Source organism: Miniopterus schreibersii, assembly GCF_964146895.1.
Source record: "Miniopterus schreibersii genome assembly, chromosome: 4".
Taxonomy (NCBI): Eukaryota; Metazoa; Chordata; class Mammalia; order Chiroptera; family Miniopteridae; genus Miniopterus; species Miniopterus schreibersii.
The window spans coordinates 26,335,905-26,359,260 of NC_138105.1; the positions used below are offsets into that span (position 1 = coordinate 26,335,905).

The 23,356-nt window shown below is 37.8% G+C and overlaps 1 protein-coding gene and 1 long non-coding RNA gene across 2 annotated transcripts in view; one reads left to right on the plus strand and one right to left on the minus strand.

The window, feature by feature from the left end:
* Window positions 1-1,604: 1,604 nt before the first annotated feature.
* Window positions 1,605-23,356, minus strand: part of CHSY3 (chondroitin sulfate synthase 3) — a 239,784-nt gene continuing 218,032 nt past the window's right edge. Inside the window, exon 3 of the mRNA XM_081135845.1 lies at window positions 1,605-4,010. Within this exon, the coding sequence (XP_080991971.1) occupies window positions 2,448-4,010 (1,563 nt within the window). The 3' untranslated portion in view covers window positions 1,605-2,447. The remainder of the gene's footprint in view (window positions 4,011-23,356) is intronic.
* On the plus strand, window positions 17,959-22,904 carry LOC308556637. The gene is made up of 3 exons (XR_013998741.1): window positions 17,959-18,095; window positions 20,769-20,903; window positions 21,700-22,904. It is a non-coding gene; the product is annotated as an uncharacterized lncRNA (long non-coding RNA).

Genomic DNA, 23,356 nt, shown 5'->3' on the forward strand with positions numbered 1-23,356 from the left:
TACCAAGTGTAATTCTAATAAATTTTCAGTCAGAAAATATTGCAGTTCTTGAAAAAAACATCACAGGAAAGCTTAATGCAAAATTATAAAATAGAATTTAAATACACCTATATTAATTTCAGTACAGTATGTTCAACTGAGATATCTGAATTCCCTTGTTTCATCAGTATAATTTCACCAGTATAACGAGAGAATGTCACTTCATCCCTGGGAAACTGCCTCATGACTAAGACTTGGGGTGTTTTAAATGGAGCCCTATATTTAATCCTCTATAAAACTATGTTTTTTTTCAGCTGTCTAAGTTAAAGAAAAGAGCAGACCCCGATTTCTTTTCTTCATTAATAAAATCATTAATAATTGTTATTTAGTAATAGATTTTCCCAAATAACTATCTTTACTGCATGTTAACATATATACTATTCAGGAAAATAAAACCTGCAAAAGAGCTAAGTCATGCAATATAGAAAAATAAGCTATTAAAGTAAGGGTTTGTGAAGGCCAGTGACAATATCAGAGCAGAGATCAATTGTGAATTGTTGGCCCTGTCAAGTTTTTTAACATTGAAAAGTGCCATTAATTCCTTTCTAATGAATATGACATTATGAAGATTATATGTTACAGCCAAGGAGAGTGCCATCATGTCTGTTGCAATATTAAGCAATATTATTTTCCTGAGGCCCCCAAAATGTCCTCACTAAAAGAGATTACCATTCCTAAGGCAAATGCCACATGACCTCCTGTCAATCAGTTCCAAATAATGGTAACAATTTATAACAATCACTTTCAAATTATTTTGATGAAAATTTTAGTCTTATTGTGTAAGAAACGCAAAATGCAGAATAGTATGTACAATGTGCTACATTTTGTATATTTAAAGGGTAGAAAAAGAAAGCATGTGTCTTTTTCTGCTTAAGAAACTCTGGAAAGACAGGCACAAAAAACACACATACACACACCCCAAACAGTGGTTATGTGTGGTTGTGACAGATTCCTGGGGGATAGGGAATGGGATCAATAGCTGTAGACATTTAAAAATTATGTTTAATTTGGAGCCATGCAAATGTGTTACCTATTTACAAAGTAAAATTTAAAAAACATACCTTCATGATATCTTCTTGCATGAATTTTCATTTTCTTTCTTGAACAATATTATATTTTTCTACAAATTGAAACCATTAATTCAGTTTTAAGAAAGAATGATATGTGAAATTAAATGAGATATTTTCCTATGTGTTTTCTATACTTTCACAATTATAATTGTAAAATTAATTTTATATTCATAATTTCCCCATTGATTTTTGTATCTTTGAGGCATCTACAATCCATATTAAAGGTTGTTCCTGACCTGTTCTGGGTTCAGGTTCATTACTAAGCTGAAGAGGTTGAGGAGGCATGCTTCTCCTGGACTAAAAATTATTGAATAAAGAAACTGTTCTTTTTAATCACTTATAAAGGCTAGATTTAAAGCTTAATAATGCAAATAGCATGCCCATAATCTCTTATTAACTTTTCCAGTCTGTGTAGCAAGCACATTTTGGTGACTATAACAACTATAAGAAATACATCAACCATGACTAAAAGGAAACAACACGACTTTTTCAGTGTTTTTGAAAAAGGATACTGTTATACCTGTGTTTTATTATAAATAACCAGGTTCTGTCATTTTTATCTTCTTGCCAGCAAATGAAGGACATTGTTTCATAAAGCTTCTAAAATGTACATGAACATTTGATTAAATCATATTTCCTTGAGAAAATAAAGTTCATTCGCATTTATAGCAGACAGTTGTGAGGAGTACATAATTTTCTTAAGACCAGGGTAGCCAGTACCGGTTGCTTGTGGAACAAAACTCCTCAATTTTTAAAACTTCTTTTTAAAAAATAAACATACAATCATAAGTGTTCATTTACTTTAAAAATTCTAAAGATGAAGAAAATTATTGTCTATATATTTAAGTCCTTGTATAAATTACAAAACTCAAGTTTATGTTACAGAGTCCCTTCCCCATAGGAAGCATAAAGCACTTTTGTGGTACCTTTCACCAGTAAATATTTGTATCACATTGAATTTCACAAACATAATAAAAGTTGATATTGCATCTGTAAGCCCAAGAGAACATTCTTCTAAGCTGTCTCTCATGATGAATGAACTTCAAAAGTCATTTGATTGCCACGATTTAACTCAATCTCAAATAAAGATATATAAAAGTAATACATATATTGACTTCAGTAGAAATCTGAAAAATCAGTGAATTGCAGACTCTTCTTGCTTGAGGTCAACAAACACCCCTTGAAAGACAACCAAGAGCTGTTTAAGACCAGGACAACAAAATAAAATTATGACAATAATAATTATAATAATAAAAATAACAATAATAAAATAAAAATAATAACACCGACAATGAGGTAAACTCCCCTTTAAAAAGGCAATATGCGCTGCCTGGACTGTCAGGAGAGAGTTCGATTGTACCTGACACCCAAATGTTTTTCCAACCAGAGTTCAGCCAGTTGCATGGTTGAGGCAAAAGTACTTGCCTTGGATCCCAAGCACATCTTATACTGCTTAGGATCCAAGTTAGGGTCACAATGAACTGGATGGAAAATATGCACCACTCCTACTTCTTGACTTCTGAAGGGCCTTAAGCCGGATTGGATAACTTTATTGTAGAGATCTACATCTTCTAGGCCCCAGCCCTGTATTGAGGTATCAAATCCACCTGCACCCAGAAGATCACTTTTATAAATACAGGTAATTCCATATCCATAGTCTCTCCAAAATCCAGTCTTCTTTGAGAAGACAAAATCATCATCAGTGGGAGGATTTCCTGCACTAGTTACCTTTGGATCATACTGGCTAAAGATGATGGGGTAGTACACCTGTTGTCCCTGAATTGTATTGTCTCTACATCGTTGGAGAAAGTCTCCTCTGAAGATCAAGTCGACATCACAAAATAGCAGCAAAGTATCATTGTCAAACTGGGAAGAAGCCATTTCAAGACCAAGACCTCTAGAAAACTCTCCCTTCATGGGGATCAGGGTCATTTCTGCTTTAGGGTACTTGTTCTGATAGTCTTTTATCAGCTCCATATGCTTGTTGGAATCCTGGCCAGAATCCCTACTGAAAAGAATGATGACCAGTCTTACATTCTGCTTTGGGATAAGACAAGTATTTTCAAAGTTCTCCATGAACCTCAAGAAAATGTCATACCTTCCAATGAGAGGAACAAGAATGTGTATTTTCTTTTCATTGCGCCCTCCCATTTCTTTGGCACCTTGAAAAGAGGATAGTATCTTTAAAGAATTAGATATGAAGGAAAATGACTGAGTGTCACTGTTAATACTCTCCACAAGACTGCTAACGTCCAGCTCTTCAGTTTCTCTAAAGAAAGGCTTGCTGAATAACTGCTGAAGGTAGGCATGACGTCTCACCGGCACGGTTAGTTTCCTCCCCTTGTGTCTTTTGTACAAGAGGAGTAAATCCAAAATGTACTCCACCCCGTGCATGGGATCAACCCTGCGGTAGCCATACTGAATCTCCTTGAAGTCAATGAGCCGTCCCCGACTCTTGGCGTTCTCATTGATCATCTCCATCACCTGCAGGACCGTGTCATCCAGCGCCGTTCTGAGGATGCTGCTGATGCTCTGTCGAGGAGGCTGGTTCTCAGATGCTGAGTAAAGGAGCTTGCCTGTCAGGAACTCCCATTCGATCACCTCGTCTCTCTCCCGAGGCTGGAAGTGGTTGAAAGAAGGCATCACTCCCAGCTGCTGGTCCTCTTTGCTCACGTCACTGTTACTGAGCCTGCTCATCAGCGCGCTCTCCCGGTGGAGCTGGATGGTGCGGTAGCGAAGTTCAGAAATTTTGCGGCTCAGCATGTAATTATGAAGCCTGTACTGGTAGGCAGGCCTTTTGTTGGGATGAAGTGTTATGGCTGCATGGATTTTGCTGTTGTGAAGGTCTTGAATGTAACCCTTTCGATTATGTTCATAATTTTCATGGAACAGTTGCTGCATCTGAAAAGCAAAAGGAAATCAAGATGTTAGAATACATTTTAAAAGAAATAAAGCAATAAACTAAAACATTTCAATTAAAACATTTAATAAAAATTAGTTATATGGTATTTCAGAACAAAATAACTTGTAAAATTTATATTTAAAAGAAGTGAAAATAATTTTAAAATATCAACTTCATATGCTCAAATACTGAAACTAACCTTTAATTCATATACAAATACTGCATGCTAACCTCCAGCTATATATTTCCAAGTAAAGAATTTTTGTCCCTCTACTCATTCTGAAATCACCCTAAAACATCAAAGAGAACAAAAATTGAATATATCCATAACCCTATAACGGATCACTGTGAGGGAGAGGCACAGTGGGTAGAGCATGAATTTTTCAAAATATGAGGGAGTTCATGTGAGGAACCCACTGCCCTGTTGCTTGGAATGACAATACCATCCCCAAAGCAGATATAAATTTTATTTAGTATCCTGACATACCATTTTTACAGAATAAGTTCTTGGTAAAGTAAGGTGGGACAGAAACTGCATTGGTCTATGCTACTGATTTAAAGGATCATATCCAAAATTAGACATGCTTGACATCCTTATGCACCAGAAAGTCTCTCTGCTAGTCTAGAACAAGCTCACTACTTCAGGAAGAAACAAAAATGAGGGAAACGCAGAATCATGAGATCACACTACAAATCGCCAGCTGATTCCTCCCCTGCCAACCCATAGGAAACCTCTATCACACCCATTCAAGATAACTACTAGAGGAGGAGGCAGGCAGGAGGAGGAATATGTGAAGATATCAATGAACAAAGAGAAAAGAAACAGTGCAAGCTTAAGGATATACAACCAAAGCAAGTGAGAGTTATCAGCCAGTCAAACAGATTAAAGACAATACAAACCCCATGAAAAATAACCCAAGGAATGGCTACATCAGCTTAAAGAAGATAATAAAACCATTGATAGTTACAGTACAAGAAGCCTAAAAAGAAATTTGTGGAAAATACAGGGAGAACAGACTTGAGAAAATTTATCAAAATAATAGAAATATGAAGGAGGGGTTAAAAGTTTGGAGAGATATATATGTATATATACATATACAAACATACAACATATATTTCCACATATGTATTTAATATAGATTTAAAACTTTGGATATCTATTAGTACCATTAATTATATATTAAAGGAGATTAAAATATGTATGTAAAATATGTCTGAGGGACATACTATCCTTAAAATAAAAGCAGATATATGTGTGCAATTAGGCCAAGAGAAAAACCAAAATAAACAAATGGAACCCACTTTGGCTCTAAGGAGTAAAATAATGAATCTTGCCACAACATTCTCCACAGCAGCAACCAATGTTGAAAAACAGTAGAGCACAGCCCAGGAAGACCCCAATAAGCAAATTAATGACTCATAATTTTATATTCAATCAAGGTAGAGCTCAAGTTACCCCAACCAAACTAGAATTCAAATTTTATTGCAAAAATAAATAGCCCCTAACATGTAAGAACTTGTGGCAGACTGGAGGTGATAAATTCTTTGGCATTCCTCCTACTGAAAAGTGGGGTCTATGTCCCCTTCTCTTAAATCTGGGTGACTCTGTGACTACTTTAACTAACAGAACACAGTAGAAATGACACTGTGCCAGTTTCCAGATTAGCAACTTCTGTATTTTGGCACTCTCACTTTGCAGAAGTCAGCTGCTGAGTAAAAAAGTCTGAGTTAGTTTCCTTGTTGCTGGTCAGGACTTTCAGTAAAATGTGGCATAGAAGAATCCTGTTCCAATCCCAGAGTCAGGGAAGAAGTTGTCAGTATCTCTTTTTAACACATTAAAGAAGTTCCTTTCTAGTTCCAGTTTGCAAAGAGTTTTTATCATGAATGAATTTTGATGTTGAGCAAATGTTTTTTCCTGCACCCATTGAGAAGATTTTGGGATGTCTTTTTTTTATGTTATGGCTATTTGCACTGGTTGATTTTCTAATATGAAACCACCTTTTATTCTTTGACTAAACTCACCATGATCCTGATATATTATCTTCTTTACATATTACTGGAATATATTTGCAAATATTTGTTTAGTATATACTGTAACATACCAATTCTCCCCAACTGATATTTAGATTCAATGCAATTCTGGTACAGATCTCATCATAAAAAGTTGCTGTTAATATTAACAAGTTGATTCTGAAATTTATATGGAAATGAAAAGTCAAAGATACTTGGAACAATCTTTAAAAAGACACACTACAAATAAAAAGTTGAAAAAATTTAGTATGATATTGGTACAAAGCTGAATAGAACAAAGGACTAAAATAATCCATAAACAAATGTACACATGACTTAGGACTTATCACTTGGCTTATAACAAATATGACACCGGAGAGTGAAGACAGGGCAGCCTCAGTAAACAGTACAAGGTCACCTTAATATTCACATGGAAAATAGAAAAACTGACCCCTACATTCCAAGGTTAAAAACCCCCATCTCAGATGAATTGTTAATATAAATATAAAAGGTAAAAAAATACAATTTCTAAAAGTTAACACAAGAAAATATCTGCATGACTTTTGGTTAGGTGAAGCTTTCTTAAATATGACACAAGGTACTAATCACAAAAAAAGATTGACAAATTGGGCTGCACTAAAGTTAAGAACTCTGTTCCTCAAAAACACCATTAAGAGATTATCAAAAGAAGACTAGAGAGTGGGAGAAATATTTTTTAGATCTTACCAGAAAGGACTAATACCCAGACTATGTAATGAACCCATACAAATTAGTAAGAAAGGACAAACCCAATTAAAAATGAGAAGAAACCTGAATGAGCACTTCACAAAAGAGAGTATGCAATACCCAATAAACGTACAAATACATTCTCTAGTTCGTTCATCATTAGAACAATGCAATTTAAAGCCAGAATGCGTTAAGATTAGGGGCCTATAAGAATGAATAAAACTGAACAGACTGCTAATGCTACTTGTCAAGGTTGGGAACTCTCATCCACAGCTGGTGAGACAAGAACTTGGTTCATCCACTGTGGAAAACTGTCAACTGAAACGACCACATATATTCCTGTGACTCAGTAATGCTACTCTTAGATATACGTGTGATAACAATGCATACATTCACATACCTAAACACAGATAAGAATTTTCATAGTAGCATTATTCAAAATAGCCCCAAACTGAAAGCAACCCAAATGTATATTGAGAGCAGGACCAATATAGTATATTCATTTAACAGAAAACAATACATCAATTAAAATAAATGAAACACTACTGCTCACAACAATGTGGGCAAATCTCACAAACAAGTGAAAGAAGCCATATACAAAAAAAAAATACATTTGTTTGATTCTAGTTATATGATGTGCAGAAACAGGTAAAGCCAACCTATGCTGTTAGCTATTAGAATATTGATCAAAGATCATGAAAGGGAGCTGGGAGCTCTAGAGCGCTGTGAATGTTGATCTAGGTCATAGTTTCATGTATGCATTCAACTTGTGAACATTCACTGAACTGTTACTTAAGATGTGTTTGTCTGTTATATTCCAATTAATAAAACTTTATTTAAAAAGTATACATATACATGCATGTATAATTAGGTAGATTTTTCTGATATGTATGTACATAAATGTGTGTGTAGGCAGGTGGGGGAAGAGAGAGAGGAGGAGAGAGGGAGAGAATAACAAAAAAATAAATATCGCAGAAGTTTTCCTAGAGAAGGAGACCTAAAAGGAATCAGACCAAGACCACAGCAGACTCTTTATCTCCAGTATTTCATCTGGTTGCTTTTCTACACTCGTATTTTTCAAATCAACATCCTTTGACTTTGAAGATTATAACAGTAGATATTTTGAGAAGGATTTTGGATTTGATTCAAGACTTAGTTCAGTTGCATTCAATATTTTTTCTGAAAACACATGCCAACTTTATTTGAAACTATGATCTATGTTAAGTCAAATTAAATCCATAATTTGCAGTGGGCTGTTATATCTCCATTTTTTGTAGTATTATTATTTTACCTGAATTTTAAAAATATTTTACTTTATGTAATTTTCCATACACATTTTTCTTTCTATGCAAGAAGGTTAAACAAAAACCCTTCTGATCACATGTAGACTATTAATTACACCACCTCTAAAAAGTATTGGCTTTCTGACACTATTCTTTCTTAGTAATGCGTACTTTACATTACAAAGAAAAAGGAAACATTCTAAATTAAATAGGAAACATTGCTCAGAGGCAAACTGTTAACTGCAGACTTATCTCGCTCCTTTAGTGATACTGATTAATACTGCACAATTTGATAAAGATGACATTTTATTATAGAACAAAAAAAGTCTTAGTATTGAAATGTTTAACTAACTTGTATCACTCATCATTTACAACCCAAGCTGTCTCCATTTACAATGCAAGCTGTCTCTATAGTGTTTATCTTTCTAATGTATTCCTTTGCAGACCAAGAGAGTGACGGGGGCAATCCTTAAATATAGCACAGTAATACATACTCCAGGTAGTACAGTAATAATGACAACATCTTGAATTTATGTCGTATTTTCCACTGAGAAGCATAAAGCATATCCAAATCTTCTACTTTTATATGTATGGAGGTCCAAGCTATACAGGAGAGACATGAGAATGTTAGACATGAGAATGTTTAAGAGGCTGGCTATGGAGTCAGCCAGATTTGGATTTGAGTATTGGCTGCACAACTTCTAATCCATTTCTTAGCCAATCTGTCTAAATCTAAGTCTCTGTATCTATAAAAGGGAAAATGATAACTACTTCAATGTATATTAAAGTGTTTCTCAACAATATATATATAATGCTTATCATTGTGTCTAGCACATAAACACTTTATAAATGATAACTGTGTATAAATAATAGTTCAGGGATTTGCCAACCTGCTTCTGAGATTGTTCTTTTTAGCTAGGAGTTTTCAGAGAGAGTAGGGAGTGGCACCTTTTCATTTTTGTTCATTTCTGGAAATGCCTGGGAAATTATAATTTGAGTACATACACTCAGTGATTCAATGTATCTAACATGGCATTGAGGCACCTTCTGCTAACAAAAGTCCTCAACATTTTACTAAAAGAAAGATAAATTATTGCAGAGATTTCAGGAAACCAATGGGAAGAATGACATTATGACTAGAGCTAAAATAAGTAGCCAGTTTTGCTACAAAATTTTGAATGTAGTGTGTTGTTTTAAAGTGTTAAATTTGCTTTTAAAATTATATTACTTTGTTTGAAATAATTCAGGACATCTAATTTAAGTTGGTTTCCTCCTCTTTACAGAATTTTCAATTGATGGGGGTACCTCTAGAGCCTTACTCTGAAAGGGAAATCATGTCCTAGTAACAAAATCACAGTAGCAATTAACACCCAAATGTCCTGACTGACCCCAGAGCTGCAAGTGCACCACTCAAAATCTCACCCTCTGGGAAGGAAATGATCTGAAAAGCTATAAATAAAATCTATTACAAAAACCAGGAGTGGAAGAATAAATGCCAAGATATAGTTGCATGTTATTAATCTTCTACTAGATTAAACTTCCATTTCCCCCTTAGATTTATTAATAATGAAAACATAGAAGAGGTAATTTCTGGAATGATCACAGCTACAAAACTTAAGGACTTTCATTTCAGCAATTAAAACCTTAAAAGAAACAGTAAGGGGCTGACTGCAATGAGGCACAAGGCAACTCTTACAGCAATGCAAAGGTCATAAAACTGGATTGTGGTAATGGCTGCACAACTGTATAAATTTACTTCTAATTATTAAACTGCACATTTACAAGGGGAGAATGTGTAGAATGTAAATTATACCTCAAAAAGGCTAGTTTTAAAAAGACACAGAGAACGCTAAAAATAAAATACAATGAACTCAGGCTTTAAAATGGAAGAGAATGGAACAATGCGTAATCACTAAAATATGTGCAGAATTTCCAAAAGCTGACGAGGTTGAGGAGGATCATCTGGAAGCAAGTGGAGACAAAAGGCCAAGCAGAGCAGTGTCAGTGGGACAACGGTTCAAGAACTTCAGATCTCAGAAATAACCGGGAAAAATACACTGCCTGCCAATGCAGGGCATGAAACGTATTCTATGTGCATAACTGTGGGAGCAGGAACTGAGGTGACCTGGGCTGGCGGGTGAGCCCCTGGTGGAAACGTTTCCTTTCAGAGAAGAAGGAAGTGGAAGAGACAGAGCCCCGGAAAGCAAAGAATAGGCAGCTAAGCCATGTTTGCATGAAGCAGGTTTAATCGGAGACAGCAGAGAGGACCAATGCCTTTTCTTTGCTGAGATTAGCAAGCCCAGCACTGTGATCAACATCGCTGCCAAAATAAATCTCTGGTGACGAAAGGAGATGTGACTTTGGGTGGTGAGCACACAGCTGATGTATCACAGAACTGCACGCTTGGAACCTATATAATCTTATTAACCAACGTCACCCCCAATTGATTTAATTAAAAAATTAACCTCTGGTGAAGGGCTTCCCAGGGAAAAGTAGTTTTCCAGGGATAAGTATGTTTTCTAAAAAGAGGGAAAGAGTACAGCATTCACACAACATTTCTATGAAAAAAACCCACAAGTAGATAAAAAACTAGCCTCCCCCAAAAGAAATCCCCCAGAACAAAACAAGAGCCCAAAGCCACGGAACTGAGGGGGAAAAACGAGCAACACATAAGAAGCATTTTCCTCTATCTTCGAAAACAGCAGAGTAGAAATGTAAGACCTCAGGGATGTGATGGTAAGATGCAGTGACGGCCTAGAAACAAGATGGCGGCGTAGGTACAGCTGCGCCCGCCGCCTCCGCAACCACATCAAAATCACAGCTAAAACACAGAACCACCAGCACTCAGAGCCTCCTGAGATCTGGCTGCACAGAAGCCCCACAACCGGGGAGCTGAGGAAGCACCGAGACCGGTAGGAGGGGCAGAAACACCCGCGGATCGGGACTGAATCGGAGACACAGCCTCGGGCCCACACCCGGTGCTGCGGTTTAAACCCAGGAGGACATCTCGGTGGAGGAGGTTTCCTGGAGGAGTGAGGGGTCCCAGCCCCACAGCAGGCCCCCATCCCAGGGCTCCAGGCCGGGAAGAGACGTCCCCACAACTCCGGGCTGTGAAACCAGCGGGGACTGTCCCTGAGGGTCGCGGAGGCTGCGGGAGCCCCAGCAGCTCCTCTAAAGGGCCCGCGCAGGACTCACTCGGACGCTCCCTCTGAGCCCAGCGCCGGGCAGCAGCCTGAAAGGACCCGGGACACTCGGGGAGGAACTAACCTGCCTGAAATCAGGGCGAGAGCTGGAGGGGCGGCTTCCTCCCAGGCAGAAGGGCTGGCGGAGGCCATGGCTCCTTTGGAGAGTCCTCCCCACACACAGCTGGCAGGCAGGCCCCATATTTGAGTCGCCAGCGCCTGACTCCCACCTGTGGCCCCGCCCCGTGATTCCCGGAGGCCCCGCCCCTCCCCACCTGCGGCTCATCCAGGCCATTTCCAGGGGCTTTTCTATGCAAGTGGCCTCTCGAGCCTCAAGCTTAGGACTTTCCTAAAATCTCTCAAACAAACAGCATTGTGCCCCATACGGCTTAATAAGTGGCCCCAGGCCTGGCGCTAGTGGCAGCCTGCACTGGCTCATAGCTTGGCCTCTCCTGGACAAAGCAAAGCCCAGCACAAGTAGCAGCCAACTACGGTTTGCTGTGTAGATCATGCTGGGTGGCCCTGGGCAAGGCACTGGCACAGGCTGACTTTGCACCTCCCAGGATGCCCCAGAGACAGTGCACCTGGTGGTCAGACTCGACCACGCTGGATGGCAACCCTACCACATCCACGAGTGACACTCAAGGGGCGCACTTGGGGAACACCAAAGCTCCACTGGAGTAAATCCTGCTCCATAGGGGTGTCTCCAGCACAGCAGCTCTTTGGCTGGAGTTGCAGCTGGTCCTCACAGCTGACTGGCTGGGGGGTCAATTCCTCCCAGGGACGCCAACAGCAACCAAGGCTCAACTACAATAGGATAGTGCACACAGCCCACACAGGGGAGCACCTAGAAGGCCCTGCTCAGGTGACTGGGGAGGCTGAGCCACTGGACCCTACAGGACACCTACTACACAAAGTCACTCTACAAATTCCAGGAGACATAGCAGCTCTACCTAATACATAGAAACAAACACCAGGAAGCAGCCAAAATGTGGAGGCAAAGAAACATGTCACAAAGGAAAGAACAGAAGAAATCTCTAGAAGAGGAACTAAATGAAATGGAGCCAAGCAAGCTAACAGATAGAGAGTTCAGAATTTTGTTTATAAGGATGTTTAAGCAGACTATTAGGAAAACAACTGAGAAAATCGATAATATAATAAAGTACCAATTTGAAATGAAGGCTACACGAACTGAAATGAAGAATAATTTACAGGGAGTCAACAGTAGAGTAGAGGACGCTGAGAATCAAATCAGCAATTTGGAACTTGAGGAAACAAAGAACACCCAACCAGAAGAGCAAAAAGAAAAAAGAATCCAGAAATATGAAAATAGTATAAGGAGCCTCTGGGACAACTTCAAGAGGCCCAACATTTGTATTATTGGGGTGCCAGAAGGGGGAGAAAGAGACCAAGAAATTGAAAACCTATTTGAAAAAATAATTACAGAAAACTTCCCCTACTTGGGGAAAGAAATTGACTTATAAGTCCAGGAAGCACAGAGGGTCCCAAACAAGAGGAACTCAAAGAGGCCCACAGCAAGATACATCATAATTAAAATGCCAACGGTTAAAGACAAGGAGAGGATCTTAAAAGCAGTAAGAGAAAAGCAATTAGTTACCTACAAGAGAGCACCCATACGACTGTCAGCTGATTTCTCAATAGAAACCTTGCAGGCCAGAAGAGAGTGGCAAGAAATATTCTAAGTGATGAAAAACATGGAACTACAACCAAGATTACTCTACCCAGCAAAGCTGTCATTTAGAATTGAAGGTCAAATAAAGAGCTTCACAGATAAGAAAAAGCTAAAGGAGTTCATCACCACCAGATCAGCACTACAGGAAAAGTTGAAGGGTCTTCTTTAAGAAGAGCCTAATGAACCAAAGAATCTGAGGAACTAAACAGATCCAGAGACACTGAGGCATGCAACAGACGATCATATTTCATAGGAAAGAGGGAAGGGGGGTGGAGGGTGGGAAGAGATTAACCAAAGAAGTTATATGCATATATGCATAGCCCATGGACACAGTTAATAATGGGGTGAAGGCCTGGGGATGGGGTGGGAGCGAAGTGGAGGGGGTCAATGGGGGGAAAAATGGGACACCTATAATACTCTCAACAATAAAGATAAATTTAAAAAAAAATGTAATGTCAGCTCACAGAACTAAGAAATAAAGAAAGAATAAAAAATAAACTACCACAGACAATAAAAGAAGGAAAAGAATAGATACCGCGGAAAGCTCAGTGAGGGACAAAAAATTACGAAAGCTGAAAAATGGAATAGAAATAAAGAGTACATGGTGAAGAGTCATGCTAAAATGCTGACTGTAGAGCTTCATGCATGCAACGTAGACAGCTTTGGGAAACACTAAAAGGTATAATGGAACAAGTATATTTTAAAGGAAAAACATGCAAATGTTTAGATTTTTAAAGAGTACAATGGATTAGAGAAACAATGCAGGACTCAGAGGAGTATTTGGTATGTAGTAACTGCTATTTGAATTGTAAGAGTTAGCTATTATTATTATTACTGTAGTTGTTATTTATTTTTACTATTATTATAAGTATTCAATGAATGAGTAAATAAAAATGGCCTTGTTTAAGTTTTACTCAGAAAATAATTGGAATATTCTCAGTATAGCCATCATTTGACTTCAGGTCATTAATTAAAAACTAAAACACTGAATTGACATCACGAGCTCCCTGCTGAAATGAAGGGAAGATAAGAGGCCAAGCCATGATTAGAAAGCTGCTCACGAACATCTTTCGTAATTGCATTACTTTTGCTCTATTAAGGAGGAAATTTCCTTCATGTATTTGTGTAAAGAAGCTTTTTCAATTTAGTGCAAGTTATTTTGTTTCCATTTTGCCACTCCATCTTTCCTCAAAAGAAAGAACCCTCTAACTTAGAAAATTCTCTTTGAATCTCTTCCTGCATGTAAGATTCAGGAGGATTTGAGAAAAGGAGGGATTCTTGTTCTAGGAAGTACAGACTCTGCAAATGTGAATAATTTATGAAGGTAAGCAAGGAAATTAATCACTAGGGTGGTATAAAATATAATGGTGCATTTGTACCTCAGGGTTGGTTAATTTGCCTTACAAATGTTTAATCTCATTTTATTCTCTATAATTTAGTTATGTGGTATTACATAACTACATGAAGAGCTTTATTGCCCTTAATACAAATGCCTAATGATCTTTTATTCTTTAAAATCAGTAAATATATAATGGTGCTAAGCGAAACACTGAATTTTAAAATTAAAACTATTGTTTTTCCTCAATTATTGTCTTCAAATATTAACAGCAAAGTTCTTAAGGTGTGTCCCACTTTTCTGGTGATAATGACACAATGAAAACAGTGCCTAATTTTAAATATTAAAGAAAAAGTACACATTCCATAATTATAGAGAGAATAAAAAATGTTAAAGGGTATAGCTTGGATAAGCTGTCACATAAAATTAAAAGCATTATTTTGCTACTAAGATCTATGAAAATAATGACACCTTGGAAATAGCCAGATCTAATCCACAAACTCTACTTGAAAAGTTTACTGTACAACATGTAATAAAATTGCATGGGACAAAATACATGTATGTGTGCATACACACAAATAAATACAAGTAAAACTGGGGAAATCTGAGTGAGACCAGGTGAATGTATCAATGTCAATATCCTGTCTGTGACAGTGAACTACTGTTTTGCAAAATTTTGCCATTGGGGGAAACTAGTTAAGGGGTACACGGTATTTCTTTGCATTACTTTTTTACAACTGCATGTGAATCAATAATCATCTAAAAATAAAAGGTTTAATTAAAATTACATGCAAAAATTTTAAATATAAAATATTTTCTCTCTTTTTTAAAGAAATCGCCCCAAAGAATACTTTAAAAGCATCAGGTGTTGAAAACTTGTAGTCCAAAGGCTGTAGGTGCGATTTAAATTTTTTGTGTGTGTGTGACCATAGTGCTTTGAATGAACCCGAATTTGAAAAATGAAAAGTGAGGAGTGCATTTTCCAGTTATTTTCAGTCCCATAAACTTCATGTCTGTTTTATGAATTTTAGTTGCCTAGGGGCATTTATATTCTTGGATATCTCTTTAAAGTTAAAAAAAATTTTTTTTAATGTCCTTCTTGTGAAATCCTGTCAAAGGCTACAACAGAGATGACACCTGACGACATTATACTAAGTGAAATAAGCCTGTCACAAAAAGACAACTACTGTGTGATTCCAGTTCTCTGAAGTATCTAAAGCAGGGAAACTCATACGAACAGCAAGTAGGACAGCAGCTTCCAGGGGCTGGGGGGCAGGGGAATAGGGACTTGTTTAATGGGCATAGATTTTAGTTTTGCAAGATGAGAAAGTTCTAGAGATTTGTTCTACAATATTGTGAATAAAGTTGATGGTACTGAACTGTATACTTAAAAATGATTAAGGTGGGCCCGGCCAGTGCGGTTGAGTCGACCCAGGAACCAAGAGGTCACCAGTTCAATTCCAGGTCAGGGCACGTGCCTGGGTCGCAGCTTGATCCCCAGTAGGGGGCGTAAGGAGGCAGCTGATCCATGATATTTCTCTCTCACTGATGTTTCTCTCTCTCTCTCTCTCTCTCAAAATCAATAAAAACATATAAAAAACCTGCTAATGATAATTGAACTTGACTGCTCATCAATTTGCCTTATTTGTCCTGATATAAGACATTCAGGTAGTGGCCATATAGATGCTTCCTGATCTACTGCTAGGATACTAGTAGATGATTTGTCGAAACCTACTCAATTCACTTCCCTTGTAGATACTTTAAAATTTTGGGTAGATTGTTAAGTAAATTTTTGCATTCGCTATTTCCTTCAGCTTTTTTTTCTATTCATAATTTAGAAGAGGCAAAGAAGAATTTGAAGAGGTTGTCAAGTTGCCACTTTGCAAAAAGTGCACATCCTTTATTCATGTAATACCAATATAATTTACCCCTCACTGGTGGTTTAATTTATCACACCATAACTAATGACAAACAATGGGAAGGAAAGAGGTATTGCTTCCAAACTAGGCTCTCAAGACCTTTGAAAAACAAAATGTAAAGATAGTTGCCACACAAATTTGAAAGACATTAATGAACGTATTATATTAATTGGAGGGAATGCATCGACCGTATGATGGCGCTGACCACACATAAAATTACACTTCACTCTCCAAATAAAAAAAAGACATAATAATTTGCTTTCTAACTCATGGGTTTTATTCCAGTTATGAAACATTTCAAATCCCAAGTAGATTTCTATTTAACTAACGGTGCTAAAGCTAAAGCTTTTCTTGGTTGTTGCTGCAGCTGATTTTTTATTTCTATTCTCCCACAATTCCAGCAACCAGCCCCTTTACCTCACGAAGAACTTAACATGAGCTTACCTAGTTCTGTATAAATATGTCATTCAGTAACTAGAAGGTCTAAGAATGGGGCAGAGAAGGAAGGAGGTCAACATGATATTCTGTATAAAGGATGAGATATACTTCAGTGATTATGGACTTGGACTACATAACAATTTTTAGTGATCATCATTAATGTTTCTATAATAACCTTTAGGGCAATTCAGAGTGCTGTTTGCAAGAAGCTAGTATTTGATGATCTTCTAACAAAGAGAAGAAGGGCCATTATGCAGTGTTTAATGTTAATTGGCTTATGTTCAGTTTCTTATGTCAATAGATCTGTGTTCAAATATATTCTGACCAAACTATTCCTGATCCAATTCTCCCCAACATTTTGGCTCCCTGATTCATTCACTGAAAAATATTCATTGAGTTTCTAAAATGTGTCAGCTGCTATAGACAGAGCAACTTACATAGTCCCTGTCCTCATGGAGTTAACTGTCTGGTGGGAGAGACAAGCACTAAACACATAAATTCATAAACAGCTGTGTAATTTTGACAAGTGCTCGTTGCACTAATTATACCATATTGTACCTGCTGCTTTATGACCATATGCCTTTCTAGATGGGCAGCTCCCAGAGGGTAGCCTGTGCTTGATACTTAATAAAATATTTATAATTAACTTTTCAAATTAACACGTCCCCCAAAACTAGTTGATAACCAAAGTGGGGTCAAAACATGTACAGAAAGGACTTTAATTCTCCAATGAAAAATTCTCAGCATTCCACATTATTTTCCAGGTTTCCAAATGTTTCTTTAGATAGAAAAGTAAAATGTAACAGAAGACTTCATATATCTGTGTGGCACATGATACCTCGAAGCTTGTATATCTTACTGAAGTAGTGCCTCACAGTTCAGTACCTTTGTGCCATGAGTGATGGTGGTCACACATCTCTTTACTAACTATAGCTGATGTAAGCACCCAAGCAGGGAGAAAGGTCGAGAACACCCATCATCATCCCTGCTTTGTGCCACAGGAATGTGAAATGACTGTAGGGGTTTAAAGAGATTTTCAATCAGGCTGGGCTGTGTCACGTTAATAATGTTTCTGCACAAATACATGAAGTGTTGCTGAGAGATCACAGTAAATGAGAATGAAAGCAAGACCGAAAGAAAGCCTTTGCCACCCGCACGAAGAAAGATTCTCCCATTCAAGAAACAGGACTTAACCAAGGCTTCTGTAGGGATTGTTAAAGTGGTGTGGAGGTCAGCCTGGCTGCTGGGGACATTTCAGTTACTTAAGGAAAGAAAGGGGAATGAACCTCTTCTGCATGTTCCTCTGTCATTCTTTCAGCTTGTGCTCATGCATTTCTATTTTGGGCCAAATCTTGGCTCTGGGGTCACAGGCCTGGTTTTGAGATCTGCTCTCCCATTCCTAGTCTGACCTTGGGCAAGTTACAACTTCTGGGAAAAGAACTCGTGGACTGTTCTCTACACTATATGAAACATGCTTAAAACAATGCCTGGCATCAGGTAAGTACTCTATAGGTAACTCTATTATTATTTAGTAACCTTTAGATGGTGAAATTTCTTGCAAAGGCATCCCTGTTATACGTTCATATCTAATTTAGTAGGTTAATAATAAGTAACTTTTATAATAAAGTTTAAAGATTTCAGTTGTGTATCATTTGCCTGTGAGAAAGAATTTGTATTTTTAGATCACCTCCCGATTACAAGGTAAAATCTAGTAGTCTACCAATGGGTGGCCAAGGTGAACTTAACATTGCCTTCGTCTTAACTAAGCTTTAGACAGGTTTCTTCCTGATTATAGGCCCCTGAATTTCTTTTTAAAAGAACGTTTACTTTAGATATCTTTTAATTGTAAATTCTTCCTCTGCCTCTGAGATATAAATCTTCTTCCTGATTCTTTTCCGTTTTACAATGTGGGAATGTCCTTCTCAGAGACCTGGGAGCCATCTCTGTGAAATGTAATCATTGAAAAAGATAGAGCCCCTATCTCCCAGTCTCTCTGAGAGGGTAGGAGGTTAACTTCCATAGACAGAGATTAGCAAACACAGATGGTCTAACCACATTGCCCAAAGTTCCTGCAGAAGTCCTCCAGTTCTTGGTCACTAGCTCACCCTTAAGAATGCTTGAAAACTCTCCTGCCTTTTGTTTCGGCAGTAGTTGAGTTTCATCTCTCTCCTCTATTGCAACAGTCTTGAATAAAGAGGCCTTCCCTGTTTAACTCTGTCCTGTGTCATTTTTCTTTCACGTGGGTCATAGGCCATACTTGGTGAAGCACTAAGCACTGAGTTACAGTGCTTAGATCCCTCGATCCGCTAAAAACTCACTCTCACTAGCTTAAAAAAAAGAAAAGAAATGCTCAGATTAAGATCCTGCTCCTTATGGTATAATCAAGGAGATAAGTCATGCTTCCTTCCAGCTGATTTTATTAGCATTAAAGTTTTATAATAAATTATGAAGATCCCTAGAGCTAAACACCCAATTAAAATAACATAAGCATGGCACGATGTCTATTATAATGTTTTTCTTAGGAGAAAAATCCTAATTATAGTACTGTAGATTTCTGCATGGGCACAGCACTGCTGTGGGAATGGACAGGAATCACAGCTCTAACAGGTGGGTGTTTCCAAGATGGTGCTAAACTAAAAATAAGCGAAGCCTAATCTTTAAAAGTCAAGTTTTCTGGAAATGCAAACACAATTATTTAAGTCATTTTGACTTGAAAATTATACTTATATTTCATTACTGGAGACTTTGTTTCATACATATAAAGTCACAACAGAAAAAGGTAATCTATACAGGGGTGAGCAGAAGTAGGTTTACAGTTGTGAGTACACAAAACACAAAGTTAATAAAGCTATTGTAATAATCATAACCCACATGCCTCTTTCCATAAGAACAACTGTAAACCTACTTTGTCCGCCCCAGTCATTTCATGAGGCCCAATAAGTTTCACAGCACACTCATTAGCTTCAGTAAAAGCTCAAAGGATAATGGATTTTCAAGTCTGCTGTTATCTTTCAAAATGGGTTAAAAGAAGTTTTCTAAAAAAATTTTCTGTCTGAGCAGTAAAAAAATAAAATAAATGGCTTACATTTTAGTCCTAAAAAGCAAAGAGAATTTGAAGGAAAACATGGATGAGATCTGAGAAATACAACTATCATTAGTATAATCAATGAGTTAAAACACTGTATTTTTTTTTTTTTAATATATCTTTATTGATTTCAGAGAGAGGGAAGGAGAGGGAAAGAGAGAGACAGAAACATCAATGATGAGAGTCACTGATCGAGCCCGCAACCCGGGCATGTGCCCTGACCGGGAATCGAACCTCGACCACCTGGATCCTAGGTCGACGCTCAACCGCTGAGCCACGCCTGGCCGGGCTCACTGTATTTTTTAAACAAACCACACTATGCACTCCAAATCCCACTAGCTTTTGGATTTGTTTTCATGGCTCTATTTTCAATACTATTGCTCCCAATATTAAAAGGCATTTTACATTTATTTTACATGATGTTTACAGGGTTATGTTTTAGACACATCACTTAAATCTTCACATGAATATCATATTTCATTATATTTCATAGGGCTAATCTCAGTAATACATTCATTGTGAAACTATTTCACAAAAAGGCAAATGAGTTGGAATCACAATTTAATATATGAGTTATAGGACAGTTAGCTATTTATAAGAAAAAAATTTAGATCCAGACCTATCTCAAATCTTGTACTAAATACATATAGCATATACATATACATGTATATGTGTGTATCTCAGATGTATTAAAGATTTAAACCCTACTAGCACCACCTCCTACAAAAAGACAAAGATACTATAAAGGAATGTGAAGAAAACACAGGTAAATATTTCCATCTTCTAAGCATGTGAAGAAGTCCTTTTTAAGCAAAAGCAAAAGTATCAAGAAAAATTAGAAATGAAAAAAATAATAGATTTTAATAGTACATTAACATTAAAAAATTCCCATATCAAAAGCACCATAAATAAAAATTAAAATGCAAACATAAAACTGGGAAAGGGACTTCTGCAATAATGCCACATCAGAGTTGTTATCCTTAATACATCATTAATCTATCACTGCTCTCCTTCAACCCTCGTTACCAATTCCAGTCTCTTTCACCTCCGGTCTCCTGAATCTTGATTCTCCTTTTTACCTTCAGGGCAGCCTCTCTGGTCCAAGCCACCGGGAACTCTCTCTGTATTTCTGCAATAGTCACCTGTCTGACCACGTATCAACTAGCCACTCTGCAGTCTGCCATGACGCAACAAGAGTCATCTTTCCAAGACCCAACTGGGTAATGTGACCCCCTTTCCCCATCAATGGCACGCCATGCTCTGAATGATAACCTTCCTAGAATAACGCGTCCCTCCCCAGCTTCCCCCCCCATCTCCCGGCCACACTGGCGCCTTCTATCTTCCAGTAACGCTGGCATCCCGCCCTCACTGCCTCTGCATGTGCCTTCCCCTCCACTTGGAATTTCCCCCCATCTTTCAGTCCCACTTCTTCTGCTGTTTAATGTTACTCGGCTTCAATGTCCCTGCCTTGTGACGCTTTCCCTGACTAGATCAGGACTAGTATATGTTGTCCTGACAGTAAATACCGCTCTTCCCTACTATTTAACCCAGTTTTGACTTTTCATGTGTTAATTCATCTAAGTAGATCTGTCTGCACAACAGAATTGGGAGTTTTCTGAGAGCGGGACTGTGTCCTGTCACTCTCTCCAGGGCCAGGCCTGCTGTAAGCGAGGCAGGCCGGGCCGTGTGGTGACGGGGCCTCGATGCACACCGCATGCCTCTGAGCAGGTTCCAGGTCTGCAGGAAAGGGACAGAAGTAAAGATCCAACTTGCATAAATCTGGTCCTTACGCCCCTGCTTTAAAGCTTGTCTCAGCAGTGTTTTATTGAAAGGGGAAAAAACTAACATGTATACATACTAAAACAGAAACAAGTCTCTTCTTTCTTCTCCTGGCTTCCTAGTTCTCTAACTAGCATGATTGTTTCTATTCCTGATGTAGAATCATGGCTCAGCGTTCCTGTAAACACATTGTGTATTTTTTTAAATGCTCTCTATCCTTTTGTTTTCTTCTGCAAGTTTGCACCCCGACTCAAGTGTGAATTACTGCAAATGCATTCATCACAGGACTCGGATATCAGTGCTCAAAGAAGCCCCAGAAGGTATAGATACAAAGGAAATATAACTGGATGATCTGGGACCTGCTGGATCAGACACGGGGGAAAAAGAGGAGACATGTTAACTGGAGCCTATTTCCCTTCAATCAGAGCAGCTCTACTTTAAGCTGTTATGTATTAGGTTTCAAAGTGATAGTTCCAGAAACATTTCTGCAAAGTGGAAAAAATGTTTGAAAATGACTGTTGTCAATCACCTGAGGTTGCCCTTCCCGCACTGTCCTGACAATTCAAATGCTCCTTACCCTTTACATCCAGCTAAATTCCTGCGACATAGAAGCACCTCCTGCCATTTCCAGGACAGCCTGAGCTCTGATAGTGCAGAGCTCATTGTATCACACAGTTTGATGTTTACTGTAATACTTGGCTTACTAATTTATTCTTTTACCAATTAGGGGTTCATTTGTTTGGTTATTTAATTATTTTCACTCCTCTCCTATCCACAGTTAGATTTTAAGTTTATTTTGGCAAGGACACTACCTAACAGATTTTTCATTTACTGTAGCTCACTGTGACTAGTGCTGGGATAATTAAGGATGACAAAATCTGATTAAATGATCATGATTTTAAAGAGGAAGAAATATGTTGTCTTAGGAACAGCAAATAGATTTTTCTTAGAGCAGAGTTTTGAACAAATAGGAGCAGCTCTTTTGGGACCCAAAGTTGAGAAGATACAGAAGTTGAAGGGAAGCAGTGCCACGATCAGTTGGGAGTGAGTCCCATGGCCTGGCATTTGTGTAAGAAAATGAAATGTGAGGGCACCCTCTTTCTGCTTAAATAGCTTCTTTGTCTGAAAAAATAGATCACATGTATGTTTATGTAAGTTATCTAAAAAGAAGGAAAAATTAACCAAGCATAAAATATACTTTATGTTCTTTTTGACAAATATTTTGTTTTTCTATTAAATAAAATCATGTATCACTCTAATAGCTTTCTTCTTCTTCTCACATTTTTTTTTTTTTTTATAATGAGAACCAACTCAGATATTACCGTTGTCTTCCACATGTTTGTTTTCCATGTAATCTTTCTTTAAACTTCTTGTTCTTTTTTTTTTCCTGAGAGTGTGAGGCTGGGCATTAAAAAGTGCGTAATAAATGAATTAAATACTTCACATACCAGAGTGCTGATTTGCACAAGCTGCATTGATTGAAAAATTGCTTGTTTGATGACAAAATAAACTTGAAAGTAACTGCAATTACATAGAGAAGGCACAATATTGTTGCATTCACATTACCTGAGCTTAGATCTGTGTTGATTGTGGCTGTGTAGTTTTTCCCTTTGTATTACCGTGAGATCCACACTACAACTGGCATGTGGCTTTTCTATTTCCCCTTAAGAATCCCTTCTTAGGGTGTCCTCATAGCTCTGCCCCAAAACTGCCACTTGTAGAAAATGTCATGACAAATAACACATACACTAAAAAAACAGATAGAAATCTGGAGAGTTGGTTTTATGACTTTTTAAAATGGAATGTTACGAAAGAGTTGACTGTGCAAGGAAGACCACTGGGCTGGGAGTCTATTGGTCAACAACAGACTGTGCCAATCTTCTCACCTACTGAG